This window comes from Gopherus flavomarginatus, chromosome 2 (assembly GCF_025201925.1).
Source record: "Gopherus flavomarginatus isolate rGopFla2 chromosome 2, rGopFla2.mat.asm, whole genome shotgun sequence".
NCBI lineage: Eukaryota > Metazoa > Chordata > Testudines > Testudinidae > Gopherus > Gopherus flavomarginatus.
In genome coordinates, this window is record NC_066618.1 from 279,235,990 (window position 1) to 279,255,433 (window position 19,444).

Sequence of the window (19,444 nt, forward strand, 5' to 3'; positions counted from 1 at the left end):
CTGCCATTGCTACAATTACAGAAACAACAGACAATCCTGCAGCCTTCCACACAGACAATACTTTTTAGTGATTCATTTTCATGTCAGTTGTGGTGAGATGACAGAAGCATCCATAAGAAGGAACCCCCTCCTCTCCACAGAAATGTATAAATGCTAATTATTTCTTTTAAGAGTCTGTTAATAGGGCCAGATTATGAGCAGCACTGTGCACACAACTAATAGCAACTTCACTGGTTAATCTAACTAAACTGGTTAATCTAATTTATCATCATGCTCAATCTTGGGAGGCTCAGAACGCTCACTTGTCTTTAATAAGGGCGGTGGATGCTCAGCACTTCCCATGAGCAGGCCCCCAGTGTTTGTTTTGTTTTACATCTTCCAGAATTCAAAGAGGTAGTGGTCCAGATCCTCAGCTCATGTAAATCACTGTAACTCCATTGGAGTCAATGGAGCTGTATCATTTATACCAGTTGAGAATCTGTCCCAGTGTATGTTAAAAATAATCCTCAGGAGTATTTTACTGAAAGATTTTCATCCCAGGAGTATCAGAATAAATACTTAAATCTATTATCCCTTCATGTCTTTCTCATCTCATATGTGGTGATAGTTAAGAGACCACAACCAAAGTGATCTGAAGATCTTCCCAATTAGATCATACCACATTTTAAAAAAGTTCAGTTCACTATTGGCCTAAAAACAATCTCTTAAGAAAACAGGAAAAAGTTTATTTTAACATAATGTTAAAAGAAAAATCTAAACTTCTGGTCACCCCTAAATATTAAGGCAAGTCCAGACTTTGCTTATTAGAGACACAGTGCTAAGGAGTTTCAGGGTTTATTTTAATATTCTTGGAAGTTTAAAAATAGCGTTTCTCCCCCATCTGATTTTATCGTTTCCCATTTGGCAAACACTGATTTTTGACCCTACATTTGCAATGGCGCTTGAAATTAACATGGCTTTTTTTAAAAAAAGGTTTTCTTTCTAGCTTGTGCAACAGCCTCATCTATATCAGCATCAGCCTAACAAGGGTATTCGTTAGGGTATTGGTATTGGTGCTCTGTTCTGCTCCCTCAAGCCACCCGATACTTCCAAAGTTGAATCCTGCAATATATGCTCAGACGCATACTGCCTTAACATTTGTCTGTAATGTTACAAGGCAAACCCACTCAATCACATGCTTTGGAATTTCAGATAGAATAGCCTCCTGAAGTTGAGTCAGCACTTTAGACATGAGATTACAGAGGTGGCTGCAGATATGTCTGGAGAGGGAGCACAAGTTAAACACAAGTAGTCAGCTGCAAGATGTTTTTTTCGAGACAAAGCATATTTTGCCCTTCCTTTTTGTTTGATCTGGGTGTCAGCCATAATCAGAGAAACACAGAGAGAGTGAGAGAGCGCTTTGCAACAGCTACTAAGGTTTCCACAGCTTCAGAAGCTCATAGTCAGAGAGAAAGTGATTGATCTTTTGTCACCACTTATCTCTGTGAGGAAGAAGAGAGCCCCAGGAGCTCTGAACTTGGTTACTGAAGATGCAGAAACACTGGGCTAGATTTGACTCAGGTTTACACTGCTTTCTACAGGCCCCTGGAAGCAGGGTGCCCACTGGGGAGAAGGCACAAAAGGAGGATGTACGTGATAATAGGATGTTTTTTGTCGGGGGCTAATGCCACCCAAAAAATAGACATCACTGGCCAGGGGACCAGGAATGTTGTTTCAGCATCTCCTCTCCATGGAGAAATTAAAAGACCCAGCAAAATTTTAAGTTGCTTCTCCTTCCAGCAGGATATAAGGGAAGACAGCAGTAGAAATACTGACTGTTTATCCTTAGTGTGAGGCACCTTCCTGAGCTGCATTTACTGAATCTAGACCAGGGGTAGGCAGCCTATGGCACGGGTGCTGAAGGCAGCACGCGAGTTGATTTTCAGTGGCACTCACACTGCCCAGGTCCTGGCCACTGGTCCAGGGAGCTATGCATTTTAATTTAAATTTAAATGAAGCTTCTTAAACATTTAAAAAATCTTATTTACTTTACATACAACAGTTTAGTTATATATTATAGACTTATAGAAAGAGACCTTCTAAAAACGTTAAAATGGATTACTGGCACGCAAAACCTTAAATTAGAGTGAATAAATGAAGACTCTGCACATCACTTCTGAAAGGTTGCCGACCCCTGATCCAGACCATTGTTTTAAAGCGGTCTGTTCAAGCACTAGAAATTATTTTTTCTTGGGACCAACTGGTTGATTTTTAGAGAAACTAATATTTAAGATTCACAAGACATTCCCTATCAAATTCAAACAATTCTGGAGCTCAGTCCAGGTAAGTCCAACTTTGAGTTTAAACCAGAATACTTGACCATGTAGTTTTATTGCCCTGCACATTCACAGAATTATCACACTGATGGGCTGAATCCATTAGGATGAAGTTTGGTTAAACTTGCATGCAAATCGTTCAGCTGGGCTGCCACTAGAGATGAAAAATGAGACGTGTGTACATATAGTTTGTTACATCCAAAGATTAAGAGCAATAGCAGTCAGGCTTTAATTTTCCATAGGAATTAAAAAACGGGGCTTTATAGCTACTTTAAAAAGGTGAAGTGTTTTTCCTAACACTGAGTGAATTTGCAGATGCTTTTAATCTCTGCCCTGTCTTTTCATGTCTTTGTTGCTAACAAAGCAGCTGATTCTGAATAGTTTTTAAAGCAACTTTCCTAACTCGTCTGCATATTTACCTTTTTCAGAATACAGGTTTTGATTTCAAGGACTTTTATGTTACCATTTTCCAACATAAGAGCAAATGCGTAAGCAAAAAATGAATGCTGATATGGATCACATCAGGTCTACCATGCATTTAAATTACATGGATGTAGAATGGATTTCAGGATATGCTGATTAAGTTTAATGAACAGCATCTTATAGCCCTACATTTAAACTGACTCAGCTCATGATGGTAAAGACATTTTCAGCACAAGTTCTGTAAACCTGAACACTTTGAAAAACATGACAATCATTTCATCTAGTTTCTAAAACCAAGTAATTCTCACCCCTGTGGTTATTGATTCTTTTGTCATACTTTTCCCCTTCTTTTCTGTTTTTGAATTATTTCCTTTAAAAAAGACACACCCCAAGCTCTGAAGCCTTAGGAGGTAAAGCGAGGTTTGCAAAAAGACATTAGGTTTTTGTATTTTCCTTCTCCAGAGTGGGTAATGTTCTCCTATAACAATGAAAAATGCAGCTGTTTGTGTTTGTTTTTTGAATTAAACACAAGGCAATTAAATATTTATAAATAGTCACTTAAATGATGAGCCCTCAGCAGTGATGTGGAGGAGGAGGAGGAGCAGCAGAATTTGGGTTGGATTTATAGTTCCAAACCCTGGGCTAGCACTTAGCATGTCCATCTCTGCTAGCCAGGAAGCAAATATTTGGTGGCTGCACAGGTAGCATCTTGTTCCCTCCACCTGAGAGAGTGGACATGCTAGGAAGGTGTTCGCTAAAACGGAAGGCCTTTAAAAACTATTTGGCTCTTCACAATAATGTCAAATATAATGTATGGGTTTTTTGCCCAAGCCCCAAACTTACATGTCAATCTGATTTCGAGAGTTTACGCTTAACATGTCGAGGGGGTTCCCAAGTGTCACTATCATCCGTTTCTTCCTCCTCTTCCTGATCATCCAGCATTTCTTCTTCATCCTCATTCTCCTCAAACAGCTCTAAGCCTAGCTCTGATCTTCTTTGCCTTTCTGCAAACCACTCTCTGACCTGCTCATATCCCATGTGAGATCTGGCTACAAGTTCATCAAGGTCTTGCTCGTTGAGGAATTTATGCTTCATATAATAATCCTTAAGGATTGCTGTTCCAGTTTTGAATTTGATGATGGAGGATCCTCTGTCCCAGTTGTTTATCCTTTTGCTTCCCCGAGGCCGCCCACGAGGCCTTCCTCTTCCCCTTCCTTTCGGTCTCCCTCTCCCCCTCCTTCTGACAAAGGCTTGACCATTCATACAATTCCCACTGGAACCCTGGTAGTAATAGTACCATTTCAAACCACCATTTTTCCAGGCATAGCGAGTATCTCCAAACCAGCTAACAATGTCTGATCTTGGAAGGCCAGTTTCTTCTGCCAGTTTGTCGTATTCTTGTGGGGATGGCCACTGAGTACGGACAAATGAACTTTTAAGCATATGTAACTGCTCTGGTGACTTTTTACCCACCTTGCTTGCAGAACCCCCTGATCTTAGCCATACAGATCCCTCTCCTTGAGAAGTTTCTCCAGCCTCATCTTTTGAGCTACTTGCATTGCTCTCTTTTAACTTAGCTTCTTCTTCCTTTAAAGCATTTGTTTTCTTTCTCTCTGTAAACCAGGCATTGATCTCTCTTCTGGTCAGTTTAGTCTGTGCCCTTAACCTATTCAGCTCTTCGTCTGTCAGGACAGGGTTACTGAGAAAACTTGCTTGGAGGTTGTGCAACTGTTCAGCAGTCTTTTCTTTGAATTTCTGTGGGGTGAAATCAGGGAAAGCATTCCACGATTGCTTATGCTGTGGCGTGACTACTGTTGGGGACTCATTTGTTTCATCACTTGAATCAATAATAATGGTGGTGGAAGAATCGTTGTTGAGATGAATGCCATGATTATTTTTTGAGTTTCTCTGGTTGTATCGTGTATCACTGAACCACTTTTTGATTTCTCCTTTGGTCAGGCCCGTTATTTTCATTAGCCTAATAATCTCTGAATCATTAGGGAACTGATTTTTAAGGTAGCTGACTTTTAATTCTGCCAGCTGTTCTTTCGTCTTCTTTGCACGGATGCCGAATGAATCCGGATTTACTAATGTGGTTTCGTGTTTGATAAGCTGAGGGGCTGGAATAGCAGCTACTTGCTTGGTTTCTGCCACAGGCTGGGCGGCATGGATCTGGCTCTTCTGTAACTGTGTCTGATTTGGGACTCCTGCTACTGTCAGAGCTATAGGGGCTGTTACTGGCAAAGTGTTTGTACCTGCGACTTGAGTGAGGACAAGACCTGGCTGACCAACTATTTGGCATGTTTGCAAGATGGATGGCAAGCCATTGCCAGCTGCTGAAATGTGCGCTGGAATAACCGTAATTGTCTGTGGTACAGTATGCACAGTGCCATTAAATTGCTTCCTCCTTGCTTCTTCCACTTCCTCTGGCGTCCAGCTCACACCATGCTTCAGACGTTGGGCAGAAAACCATATTTTAATCTGTTCCTCAGTATATTTAGCTTGAGCAGAGAGAACGGTGATTTCTGACATGGTTGGATAGGGAAATTTGTTATAGGTGTTGAGCAGAAGAGGATTGTTATCCAAAGAAGTGTTGTAGGTTGGAATGCTATTTACAGGTATTAAGACTTTTGGAATCAAGTTAGAGTTCTGTGGAGCTGTGACAGTAGTTATTACCTGTGCCACCCCAGGTTGAATCACTGGCGCTGGAGTCATTACGGTGCTAGTTGTATCTGCTGCATTGCAAGCAGCTGGATTGTTCATTTTGGACTCGGAAACTGCTGATTGTGGGTTTTCGACTACTTCCTCACAGTCTGGCTCATTTTCAGTTTCCTTTTCTTCACCAGGAATGTCTTCAGCTACATTGTGGAAAACAGCAATTCGTTTAGTCTCGGTTTTGTTTTTCATTTTCATAATAGGGGTCTTGCTAATTGAGATTCCTGATGAGGGGATCTCTGAGGTGTTGGATTGCTCAGCATTCTCCTCTTTCACAAAACTCCCATCAAAAGTGAGATCGTTCACTGTTTGCTCAAAGATTGTCTGATTATTACGTTTCACCATGGTCAGTTTAAAATTCTCTTCTCCGGGGTGGTACTTCAGATTGTGCTCTGAAAGAGCATCATACCTTTTGGTAAGAAAATTGCATTCCACGCAGACATAGGATGAATTTAATACTACATTAGGGTGTTCTGAATCAACATGAAAAGTAAACATATTTAGATCTGGTGTCTGAAATGTACAGTATTTACATTCATAGCCACCTTCAACTTTTTTATTTTGCTGATTGTCTGAATCCATATATTCTTGAATGTCTTCATCACTTGATATACTCTCAGCTGTAGCATTCTCTGCCGGTGTAAGTAGAGGAGGTCCTTCATCCAAATCTGATATCATTTCTAAGTCTGGATCCTGCTCACTTGCTAGGACCATGCACGGGGTAGTTGATTTTCGTTTACTTGCCATTCTGTTGTTGTGAGGAAATAATATTGACTGAATGATACTGATGTAGGTTCAAGCTCTTCTTGATTTTCAATAATGGCTTTTGGTACTTCAAGTCAATTCTTGAAACTTTTCAGCATTTATCCCATTAGCAGCTTTTTTGTAGTGCAATCAAATTAAAAAAACCATCGTAGTTCAAGGATGAAATGTTGAGTCACAGCTTCTTAAAGTCCATTTCCACCACCTGCAGTAAAGGAGAGAAAACATTATATAAGTTAGAAATGAGTAGTTTACATTCATTAGCCAGAAAAGTATTCTGTGATTAGAATTAATTTAACACTATATGCTTGATTCTGCCACTTCTACTCCCTTCAAAGTGGACCCACTGAAATTAATAGGACTAATCAAGGAGTAAGGTACTACTCAACAGAAGTAAGTGTGACAAGATCAGACTCTTTATACTAACAGTGTCAAAGATTTCTAATATATATCAATGCAGATGAAAGACATCAAACATGGAATGGCATCAGAACACTGACTTTCCAATTGTTTCCTTTCCTTTAAAGGCTGGGTTCAATTCGGAGATCAGAAGCATTAAGCCACGTTTGCACCTTCTCAATCCCAGGGTGCTCTGTTGAAATTACTGAAGCCTTGCCAGGGGGTTCTATGGGCCACAGCACTGCCTGCTATGGCCCCTCTCTTGACATAACCCTCTTGACCAACCTTGCCTGGCACATCCCCATATGCCAGGGCTTTGAGGAGGATCCTCGGAAGACAGCCTTATGGTGGTTTTCCACAGTATCCATGCTGGGGCCATCTTCCCTCAGTGTGAATATGGGACTTTTAGAGCCCTTTTTAATGGCACTCTGGCAGAGAGGGGGTGAGGCCCTCATCCTCTGTCCCCCAAATATCACTGAAATTCAGGATTTGAAAATTCTACTCCTAGCTAGTTTAAATTAATTGCTACAGAGGCTGGTTAACTAAAGTGTGCCTGCATGCATCACTGTGCGCACTACTGAGAACATGGTTGGTTGAATTACACCAGAACAAACATGGGCTGAAACAGCGAAGGGACACTAACCAAAATTATGCACTTCTTATAGTATAAAGGAAAAAGCTGGCAAAGACACAGTTTGATAAAGTTTATCTTAAGTCTGTTGCTTGAGAACACAGAATGTACTTCTGTTCTTAGAAGAACCTCTCCTGCTTGAAATTTAAATCTGAGCATATCCTGTCTTTTCAAGGAATGAACAAAGTAGGTCTCTATTTAAAGTATGAAATGTACAGATGTTTACAAATTTGTTTGTTTACTGATTAAGGCCCTGATTCAGGAATGTACATAAGCATATGCTTAAACACTTTCCTGAACAGAGGTCTAAATCAAATGCCTTCTTTTACTGAATCACAACTCCACACGTGTACCTTCTTTGGAATATTTTTCAGTACACATCCCTTTTTATTCAGTTTTAAAAAACTGATTTACACTCAAAATCTCTGCTAATGTAATCTTTATATAAGACCCTTCAAAAGAGATGCCAGTACATCCCTGTAGTGTATATTATATCCAGAGAATTCCTTTAATCAGAATGATAGTTTAAAAAATGCACTTGAGCATATTCGGCATTAGCTTATTTACTTGGATTGGGAAAAAAAAGAATTAAATAGTTAGACTGAGACTAAAAAATAAAAAAAATTAAAATATTAACAGAACATTACAAAATTATATTCCAAAATAATTTCCTCACTAAATTTAGAACCAAAAGATAAAATATAAAATATTTTAAAACACACAGTTTACATTTAGAAAAAAGGGATGGCAATATTGCAAAGTACTTTAAATTTGTATTTAAGAATTTATGAGTAAAATTGTCAAAAACACTCAGCCAATGGCCTACCTCCGCTCCCACCGAAGTCAATAGTAAAACTCCTGTTACTTCAATGGGATCAGTTAATTCTGAAACTTCCATCCTACATGTCTAATTTGAGTTCACCCTACTCCCAAAATTTTAGGATAGCCCTTGCCTCAACTCTTAATATCGAGCAACTGACTTTCAATGAGACTTAGGATCACTTCTGAAAATGTTACTCTCTTCCAGATCACAAAACATAACTGTTCTTTCACACAGGCCTCCCATAGAAAAGTAAGAGTCTTACCAACATACCAACTAATTCTCAAGTGATAGATGGTGTAAGTGAGTGCAGAATTTATCCCCAGGCCTCTATTTTGGTTTGTGGTGCCTAAATTTAAACATATTATGCCATTCCTCTAGTCTTTTTTACCAGGAAAGCAACATGCTTCTTTGCGCAAGTAGTTCTATGAAAAGAGAAAGTAATTTAAAAAAATGTATTTATTTTGACACAATGTGGCTAACTGCAGATGACATTTACTAAAGTCAGATTTCTAAACATAACTGGGCACTTATCTCCCACTGGTTTAAATGGGAGTTAAGTGCTTAAATACCTTTAAAAAAAAATCAGGCTTTTTAATCCCTTAAGATTTACTCATTGCCAAAAACTCCTTACTTTTGTAATTTTACCTTGAACTTTCAGGTTTGAGCCACAATCCTGGAAAGATTTACACATGTGCTTAATTTTATGTACTATGAATAATCCCACTGACTTCAAAGTTACAGTATATGAAAAATCTGTGCAGGTTCATGGCCTTCAACCTTAATTTTTAAAGCTGCAGGGGAAACTGCTCAGAACAATGATGTTCAGAAAACTGGAAAAAAAAGAAAAAAAGGTGAACTGTTCACATTACTAGTTAACCCTTTCCTATTATTTTAAGTCTCAAAAAGTTCTCAGTTAATGTCAAAAGTTGGGTGAACCATGAAGCTGCATATAAATATTATTTTCAAAACAGACAGGAACCTGCTGCCTCTTACAGGTAAGAATTACAGAGGAAATATATTTAAAGTGGGGGAAAAAAATCACATTTCTATCTTAATTTTTATCTTGTAATTCGACAAAAAACAGCGTACATCGTAAGAAATGAAAGATTTTTTTCCTCCCTGTGTTCAGACTATTTACTTTGTGAATAGTCATTTCTCCCTGTTCGTATGGAACTTTCATCTAGCATTGGCTGAGAGAATTAAAAACAAAACAAAAACAAAAAACAAACCCAAAATGTGATTGTAAGAATAGAAACATTAGCATGTGACTCAGGAGAAGCTGAAGCACCTGAAATGACTTTTCACTTTTTGTTTTAATTGACCAGCTGTCAAGTTGCCTATAACATTTCACCTTGTCAGTCCTGAGTAGTAGGATGCCTTGCACTTTCTGTATTTTCATGGTTTATAGCATCGATGATCACCAGGCTGATCATCTTTTATCAATTACTGATTGGCTGAATTAATTGTCTTTAGTTTTGTCTTATATCGTCAATTCCTCCAGGTGTTCACTGACTGCCTGGCAGTGCCTGAAGGCACTATTGCTTAAAGATGAAGTGCAAAGTAAAACTGAATTAAGAACCAGAAATTTTCACAAAATTCCCCTCCTAACTGGCCCTGATTCAACAAGCTGCTTAAGCACATGAATTGACTTCAGTGGGACTACTCATGCTTGAAGTTAGCCATGTGCTCAAGTTTCTTACTGAATTAGGAGGCCTCTAGAGGCCTTTCACACTTACAGCATAAATTCTTCAAAGTTAGAATGTTTTCTCTGTACTGAATGCCAGTTACTGGGGCACTCTACACATATTTCTGAGTTTATTGCAATTTTCATTTTAAATTTTCCCCACTCACCATTAATAGATACTTTACCTAAATTTAAATCTTCATGAAACGTTGCACCAATTAAGAAGTAAAAATAACCCTTTGTTTCATAAGCCACAATATTAGACAATCAGCAATGTGGTGTCATCTCAGACAAGGAGTTTATTTTTAGGAGACTTGTCAATGACATCCTGAATCTCAAATTTGAACATGTGATAAGAAACCATGACACTCCCATATTTAAAAAACAAACACCTCCCTGCCAAAGTGTAACCCCCCCCCCAAAAAAAACCCCCACAACCAAAGCAAAGAAAAAAGAAGTAAAAAAAGCTAAGCAGTGTTGTATGTAAGAGTCACACTGGTATATATGGACTTTTTTTTTTTTTAAACGCTCTGTTCAGTTTGATCATTGTCATGCATCTTTTTTCATTTCTTTACATTAACACCACCACCCCAGATTCATAAATTGCTGTATTTTGTAAACAACAGATGTTTGTGCTCTCTAACTAAGCATGGCTGCAGGATTCATAGAGCTGCAGAGCCTTTACTCACACCATTAGAAACATACATAGCTAGGTATGCAATGACCGGGAGAACCGCATGGGGACTTCTCTGTCTGGTGTGAAGGTTGCGTTGAGACATCTACATAGCCTTATCTGGGGAGGAGCCAGTGATCGTGGCACATGAGGTACCAATGACAGAGGGAAGGGTAGGAGAGAGTTTCTGGAGGCCAAATTTAGGCTGCTAGGTAAGAGATTGAAGTCCAGGACCTCCATGGTAGCATTCTCTGAAATGCTTCCAGTTCCACGTGCAGGACCAGTTAGACAGGCAGAACTGCAGGGTCTCAGTGTGGATGAGATGATGGTGTAGGGAAGAGGGGTTTAGATTTATTAGGAACTGGGGAAACTTTTGGGAAAGGGGGAGCCTATACAGGAAGGATAGGCTCCATCTAAACCAAAATGGAACCAGATTGCTGGCACATAAAATTAAAAATGTCATAGAACAGTTTTTTAAACTAAGGGCTTGGGGAAAGCCAACAGCTGCGGAGGAGCATGTAATTCGGACAGCGGCATCCTTTAAGGGAGGATCTATAAATGGAAATTCCCTATGTCCTAATAAGGAGGAGAAGTTGGAAGATGATAAAATACAGGTAGGATCTGATGAGAAACAGTAAAAAGAAAAAAAATCCCATTCAATTACATCATGTAATGGCAGACAGCTAAAAAATGCTTACATGCCAATGCTAGAAGTCTAAATAATAAGATGGGCAAACTAGAGTGCCTCGTACTAAATGCGGATATTGATATAATAGACATTGCAGAAACATGGTGGAATGAGGATAATCAATGGGACACAGTAACAGCAGGGTACAAAATGTATCGGAAGGACACAACAGGTTGTGCTAGCGCGGGGGGGGGGGGGGGGGGGGGGCGGCACTAAATTTGAAGGAAAGCATAGAGTCAAATGAAGTAAAAATCTTAAATGAACCAAACTGTGCCACAAACTCTCGATGGATAGTAATTCCATGCTTGAATAAGAAGAATATAGCAGTAAGGATATATTACAGACCACCTGACCAGGATGGTGATAGTTACTCTAAAATGCTCAGGGAGATTAGAGAGGATATTAAAATAAAAAACGCAATAATGGGGATTTCAGCTATCCCCATATTGACTGGGTACATATCACCTCAGGAAGGGATGAAGCGATAAAGTTTCTTGACACCTTAAATGACTGCTTCTTGGAGCAGCTAGTCCTGGAACACACAGGAGGAGAGGCAATTCTTGATTTAGTCCTAAGTGGAGCACAAGATCTGGTCCAAGAGATGAATATTACTGCTTGGTAATACTGACTATTATATAATTAAATTGAACATCCCTGTGGAAGGGAAAACACCACAGCGGCCCAACACTGTAGCATTTAATTTCAGAAAGGGGAACTACACAAAAATGAGGAGGTTAGTTAAACAGAAATTAAAAGGTACAGAACCAGAAGTAAAATCCCTGCAAGTTGCATGGAAACTTTTTAAAGACACCATAATAGAGGCTCAACTTAAATATAACCCCAAATTAAAAAACATAGTAAGAGAACCAAAAAAGAGCCACTATGGCTAAACAATAAGTAAAAGCAGCAGCGAGAGGGAAAAAGGCATCCTTTAAAAGTGTAAGTTAAATCCTAGTGAGGAAAATAGAAAGGAGCATAAACTCTGGCAAATGAAATGTAAAAATATAATTCGGAAGGCCAAAAAAGAATTTGAAGAACACCTAGCCAAAGACTCAAAAAGTAATAGCAGAATTTTTTTAAGTACATCAGAGGCAGAAAGCCTGCTAAACCACAAGTGGGGCCACTGGACAATCGAGATGCCAAAGGAGCACTCAAGGACGATAAGGCCATGGCAGAGAAACTAAATGAATTCTTTGCATTGGTCTTCATGGTGGGGGATGTGAGGGAGATTCTCAAACATGAGCCATTCTTTTTAGGTGACAAATCTGAGGAACTGTCCCAGATGGAAGTGTCATTAGAGGAGATTTTGGAACAAACTGATAAACTAAACAGTAATAAGTCACCAGGACCTGATGGTATTCACCCAAGAGTTCTGAAGGAACTCAAATGTGAAATTGCAGGACTACTAACTGTCATCTGTAATTTATCATTTAAATCAGCTTCTCTGATATTTTGCGCATTTACACAGTATTTATTCATCTGTTGATCTCAATGTACTTTGAGAAGATGGGCATACAGAAGTAGCTTCATTTTACAAACAGTATAGCTAAGCACAGATTTCCCATTTTTTTCTGAGAGCGAGTGTGGCTAACTGAATGAGATGTGCCTGCTACACTGGAAATGGACTCTGACAGCAGTGACCTTCTGCAACCTGTGTTGGTCTATGTACTGATATTTGCCTTCTCCTAGATCAGTAGTGTGAAACCTAGCTCAATAATAATAGTTCTGTAGACTTTTCAACCCTTAGCACTGGTCAGTGGAATAGGTGCGACAAGAACTCATGGACTCCTGGCCCCAATTTGGTGCTCCTCCTCCTACAAAAAAAATGGCATTTGCAGGTACATAAGCAGCATCGTTTCAGATACCACAGTGATATTTGCCAATATAAGAATCAACACAGATGAAGGAAGAGGACCCATTTTTCCTGCACCACAAATAGAGCTGCATGACTTCACTTTGGAATAATAATGAAGTCTATAGAGCAGTCTGGAAGCATATTCAGTATAATGTAACAACAGTCCCAATTCTGAGATACTGTGGTTAAAACAAAATAACTAAATGTTCTACAAACTATCACATATGCAAGCATGGCTATCATTTTTACAGGAACAGTGGAAAGCACTTCTCTCACCTCAGTGCTATTCCTCGGCCAAATTTCAACTGAAGTTCCTACTTCAAAGCCAAGGCACTAGAGCTGTTCAGAAAAAGGTGGGGGAAAACTTACATTGATAAAAATTCCCTGTTTTCCCCTCCATTAACTTTGCTCTTTCTGGACCAAAATTTCCAGGGGCGGGGTGGAGGGAGAGAAGAGAGACGCTCAAGAAGAGACCAAGTATGAGAAATTTAAAATAAACTGAAAATGGATTTATAATGGAAAGCAATAGGCAACATTAATAGGCACCACTACATGCTCCACTAGAGCTACAAGTGTATAAATGTCACACACCCCATAATCTCTACTTAAGAACTTTTCATCAATCATAAAACACAATCTAGATGCTGAATTACTAAGTCTCAACACCTCTATGACAGAATTCATCAGCCCCTTTTAATAGATTGGAAAATGTAGGCACTTAGGCCCTCTCTTGACAGGCAAAAAGGATGTTTTTCAATTGCGTTAGCTCATGTGGAATTAGCTCAATATGACTGAAAAGCCCTCTTAATGCTTGCTAAAATGTAGGCTAACATTTTTGAATGCATACTAGCCAGGCTACAAACACAACCAGTTACCATTATTGGCCCTGTTTTGATGGACTGAGAGGTCAAATGACTTGCACAAGATTCTAGAGGCCAGAGCAGGGTAGACTGCTCTGATTCCCCTACCTACTTCACCACAAGACTAGTCTTCCCACTTTCTATAATGCAGAAAATAGAGATTGTGATTTGATCTTTGATTTTTAAGAGGTCAAACACAAAAAATATTTTCTATACTGAATTGTTAACAGACTACACATGTAGCCTAAAAGTTACAAACAGAATCATAGAAATTAGAGATGGACAAGAGCTAGCAAATCATCTAGTTCACCTCCAGGCTAGAGCAGGACTGTACCCTAGCTGTCTCTTCCCAATAGATAGGCCTGTCCACACTATAGGTACAATGGCGTTTTAAGATCCAGTCTGTGATACACTTCTCTGACCTGGTAAAGAAAACTTGATCCACACAGCAGCTTTTTTCAGAACACATCCACATGTCAATTAAGTTTGTCTCTCCATACTTTAGTTCTCTAACAGAGTATCTAAATATGCACTCTAGGAAAATCTGAGCCGGTATCACAGTGTCTCAGTATAGGATAGAACAGGGGTTGGCAACCTTTGAGAAGTGGTGTGCCAAGTCTTCATTTATTTACCGTAATTTAAGGTTTCATGTGCCAGTAATACATTTTACATTTACAAGGGCCGGCGGATGGAACCCCAGAGTGGCAGCGGGGGCAGCAGATGGAACCCCAGACCGGCAGCAGGCTGAGACGCTCAGCCTGCTGCTGGACTGAGGTTCCGTTCACTGTCCCCTGCTAGCTGGGGTCCTGGCTGCCGGCCCTGGGTTCCGTCCATCCAGGCCAGCAGCAGGCTGAGCGGGGCCGGCGGCTGGGACTCCGTCTGGCAGCAGACTGCCACTAAAAATCAGCTCGCATGAAGAAGGATTTACCAAAACTGGTTGCATAGGCAGGGGGTCCACATGACAGTCAAAGCTCTGCCTTAGGCAAAACAGAGTTAGTTGCCAGAGGAACAGATTCTGCCATCTTACACCATGCGTACTCCCACTGATTTCAATGGGACTTCCTGAAGAATTATGGTCTACTCAATGTGTGACAGAATCTGGCACTGAATATTATTTGCATTAAGTATGGCTATAAAGCATGTTTAGAGCCAATCATGGTAGTAACAAAATTTGTTTTAAGATAGCAGTGTAGACGGTTGTAATGTAGACAGGGCCACTGCATTCCACTGTGGTCTTGTCTACATGAGAAAGTTGCCTGATTTAGTTAAACCAATTTAGTTAAATCAGTACAAGCCCTGTGTGGACAGGCTTATTTCAGTTTTGCTTAAGTCAATTGGGAACAGCTTTAAATTAAATATTTAAAGTTTTATCAACTATGTTGGCAAGGGGTATGTGATTTTTGCTAAGGTAGTTATATCCATAAAAGCCTTAGTGCAGATACAGTTATATTGGTATAAGGTGCTTTATTCCAATATAGCTTATTTCAATTCACAAATTAGAATAAATTATATCGATATAAGCACTTTTATACTCATAACTGCATCCAATGCGGTTTTTGCAGCTGCAACTATACTGTCACAGATAAAATGGAAAAAAACTTCTAAAGCGTAGACAAGGCCTTAAACTGAAATGAGAGTATCCACATAGGACATTAAATTAAACTGATTTAGTTAAACTGAACTGATACAGCTCCCACGTAAACACCTGTGAAGAAAAAAACCCTCTTCTCTGGAAAATGTATCTGAATTTAAACATTTTATAGTTAAATATATTTTTAAGCTTAGCTACATTAAATATAAAATAGATCCGTTTTAACAAGGCAACAGAATATTTGCCAAGACCTGAGTTCAGGATTCCATGTTTTCATGAAAGAGTTGATGACATCATTAACATTCAGGCAATATAGGGGGCTGCATCCTTTTTCTAAAACAGAGTAGCTGTTGTTCACATGACCAACTCTTGTAGGAGAACAAGAGAATCCTGCTCTTAGCGCCTAGCAGGAAATTAAAAGAGGAAATCCCTTTTAACCCGATGCTATAATTTTTCTAAAATAAGGAAATTAGTTTTTCAAAAAATTATATTACCCAAGTTTTTAGCACCACAGCAGAATAGTGAAAACTTGGGGGGAAAAAAAGTTTTATTTTAATCATTTATGTGGCTTACTTACTTTCATTCACTTTTTTTTTGTTACACTGAGTACACAAAATAGACTAATGATTGGTTCTCATGCACTAGCATAATGCTGCAAAATTTGCACAGGAAGGATATGAAACAAATCTTTTTTGTTGTTGTTAATTTTATGCAAACATTTCTATTGAAAATCAGATCTGTATTCATTTTAAACAAAAAATTGAGGATACCCAATAGCATCCCTTTTAAAGATTGTTTTAAAATATATTGGCAATTTAAATCAATTTGTGCAGCCTGCTCATGCTTTTAGGGTCCAGTCTTGCTCCCACTGGAGTTAAAAAGAGAATTTATCATTGACTTCAACAGGAGCAGGCCTCTAGAATGTTATAAACAAATTCTGTATTTACTTTAAAACCATTGCAGTTCACATTTAAAAAGCAACAGAAAAAAGTCGGAAAGTGCAAGCTGCCCAAGGAAATCAGAGTCCACTCTTATTTCGAAAACCCAAATGACATAATACTGAGGGGTGGTGAAGAAGAATATAAGAGTGTCTAAACCTAAACTTGTATCTTATATTATCTGACAAAATAATCATATCAGTTTTAATAAAAATCACCTTGTTCCTGTTGATGTTATACTTGCCTTCAAAACAGAATACACACTAAAAACATTCCATTAAATTATATATTACAGTGTTGCTCCATATGTCAACATTAAAACTACTATTCTCAGTAACATAATTGAGGATTATTTTAAAATAGATGAAGCATCATTCCTATATTGAACAGGTAAATAATAATCTTAGAGTAGAGGGACAGTGTTTAAATCAAGGTAGATAAAAATAAAAATTAAATAAGTAAATTTATTTAACATTCAAATTATTTTTTTCCCTTAAAAATAAACCTAGTTAAAATTAAATGAGATTAAAGTTTAGGATTTAACATAAATTGTTATAATCTATTAAAAGAATTTAAATTAAGTAAAAAATATGCAAGCAGTACCTGTTTGCTGGTGAAATTTTGAAGTCAAACCACTGTACTGGTGGAAGTCACTGGCTAAGCACTTGTGACTGGTGTTCGAAGTGCAAAACCAGCTTTTGACAGGAGTAGCCTCTTCTGCAGGTGCAGAGCGAATATTTCTTCATTTCAGTTTATTCAAGTAGTTCAGTTCAATGACTAGGTGATTCAAAGTTGAGAAACCAACTGGGAGTCGAAAAAGCAGAAAAGCTCATTTTCCTCTTACAATCTATTTAAAAAAAAAAAAAAAAAAAGAGGTCTACCAGTTCTAAAATCTTGAACACAGTGACAAAACTATCAGTTCAATTCATTAACTACAGATAATATTATATTTGTTTAATACATCAATTATTTTTAAAAGCAAATCATGTTTTGATAAACATACACTGGATTCACAAGAGAAAAGTATTTAAGATTTAAAATTTATACTTAAATAAAAGCAATTTTAAAATGTTTTTGTGCATTTTAATTGAATTCCACTTTCCATCCAAGTGCAACTTGACACAAATCATGAGTAAAAAAATTAATCACTTGGTATATAAGATATGGATCATTCACCATTCTCTATCATAAAAAATGTAAAACGTAAGAATCTGAATAAATTTATGTTAGATTATACAATTGCTTAAATAAATGTGTATAGATATAGTTAGGTCCTGCCAAATTCACAGCCATGAAAAACATGTCACAAACTGTGAAATCTGGTCTTGTGTGTGCTTTAACCCTACATTATACAGATTTCGTGGGGGGAGAATAGCATTTTTCAGATTGGGGGTCCTGACCCAAAAGGGAGTTTCAAGGGTATTTTAGGGGGGACTAGGGCCAGTTCCAGGCACCAGCTTAGGAAGCAGGTGCTTGGGGTAGCCACAATGGAGAGGGGTGGCACGTCCAGCTATTCGGCGGCGGGTCCCTCACTCCTGGTCAGAGCGAAGGACCTCCAGCTGAATTGCTGCAGATTGCGATGATTGCTTTTTTTGGGGGCGGGGAGAGTGCTTGGGGTAGCAAAACCCCTGGAGCCAGCCCTGGGGGGACACAGTATTGCATCTTTACTTCTGTGCTGTCTTCAGAGCTGGGCGGCCAGAGAGTAGCAGTTGTTGGCTGGGTGCCCAGCTCTGAAGGCAGTGCCCTGCCAGCAGCAGCGCATAAGAGTGGCAATACCATACCATGCCAACCTTACTTCTGTGCTGCTGCCTTCAGCGCTGGGTGGCAGGAGAGCGGCAGCTACTGACTGAGGGCCCAGCTCTGCAGACAGCAGCGCAGAAGTAAGGAAGGCATGATATAGTATTTCCATTCTTACTTCTGCACTGCTGCTGGTGGTGGTGGTGGCTCTGCCTTCAGAGCTGGGCTCCCGACCAGCAGCTGCCGCTCTCCAGCTGCCCAGCTTTGAAGTCAGTGCTGCTGCCAGCAGCAGCGCAGAAGTAAGGGTAGCAGGACTGCAACCCTCACTACAATAATCTTGTGATCCCCCTTCTCCTACAACTCCTTTTTGGGTCAGGACTCCAACAATCACAACACAGTGAAATTTCTGATTTAAATAGCTGAAATCATTAAATTTATGATTTTTAAAATCCTATGACTGTGAAATTGACCAAAATGGACCATGAATTTGGTGGGGCCCTAGATATAGTGTATTGTTTTGGTTAGAAAAAGAAAGTACCAGATTATACCAGCCAAGGAGAATCAGCCTTCCTTTATGAAAATAATTAAAAAGCATAAATGCAAAATAAGATTAAAATAGGTTATTTAAATCAAGGTTTTCTGCTTGCTGATTTAAATAATTATTTAAATAACCGATTTAAATAATCAGTCCACCCTGGGTTAAATGTACTAGGAATGTTTCTATACTACTGTATTAGATAGGTGATTTTGTGGGATGGGAGAAGAGGTGGTATGATTGAGAAAGGGAGAAGTAAGGTAGAGAAATCTAATCTTATTATTAAATCAGCCCAAATTAAATCATTTCAGGATAAAACAGGGGTGTGGTATTCAAAGAGAACATTTATGAGACTGTCCAAGTTTAGCATAAGAAAACAGGCAGACTGTGGGAGCCTCATGGGAATAAGATGCATCTGTTGTTGAAGGTAGCTTAGCAAAATTCTACTGGCTCTTTTGCTTGGGGCGAGTAATTTTTTTTGACAGCCAAGTACAATATTAGTTTTTTCACCATCATCAAGCTAAGGTTGGGTAAAAAGATTTTGTGCCTAGACTAAAATGTTCATGATGATTTTGCAAATTTGGTTTTCATGGGAACAGAAACCACTTTTTCTTTTTTTTGCTGAAAAACAAAAAAGGCTAACATCAAATGAACAAAACCTCACCTTTGTTTCAAACTGCATATTACAGTGCTACTATTTTATATCCAATCAATACACAATTCAGAAAGATTGCTTTTAAAATTCAAAGCTATTTACATATCCCTGCACAGCTAAGGATTTATTGGAAAACTGAAGAAGTCTCAAATATTTTTTT

At 38.8% G+C, this 19,444-nt stretch overlaps 1 protein-coding gene across 5 annotated transcripts in view; it reads right to left on the reverse strand.

Moving 5' to 3' along the window:
• Positions 1-19,444, reverse strand: part of ZHX1 (zinc fingers and homeoboxes 1) — a 31,544-nt gene that overhangs the window by 5,695 nt on the left and 6,405 nt on the right. For 4 of the 5 annotated variants that reach the window (XM_050940755.1, XM_050940754.1, XM_050940753.1 and 1 more), the window contains 3 exons: positions 16,961-17,204; positions 15,671-15,822; positions 3,582-6,420 (listed from right to left, as the gene is read on the reverse strand). In XM_050940755.1, the coding sequence (XP_050796712.1) occupies positions 3,585-6,200 (2,616 nt within the window). In that variant the 5' untranslated portion in view covers positions 6,201-6,420; positions 15,671-15,822; positions 16,961-17,204 and the 3' untranslated portion in view covers positions 3,582-3,584. Of the gene's footprint in view, positions 1-3,581; positions 6,421-8,338; positions 8,491-9,419; positions 9,558-15,670; positions 15,823-16,960; positions 17,205-19,444 lie in introns of those variants that run through there. The other variant, XM_050940756.1, reaches the window with a different exon arrangement.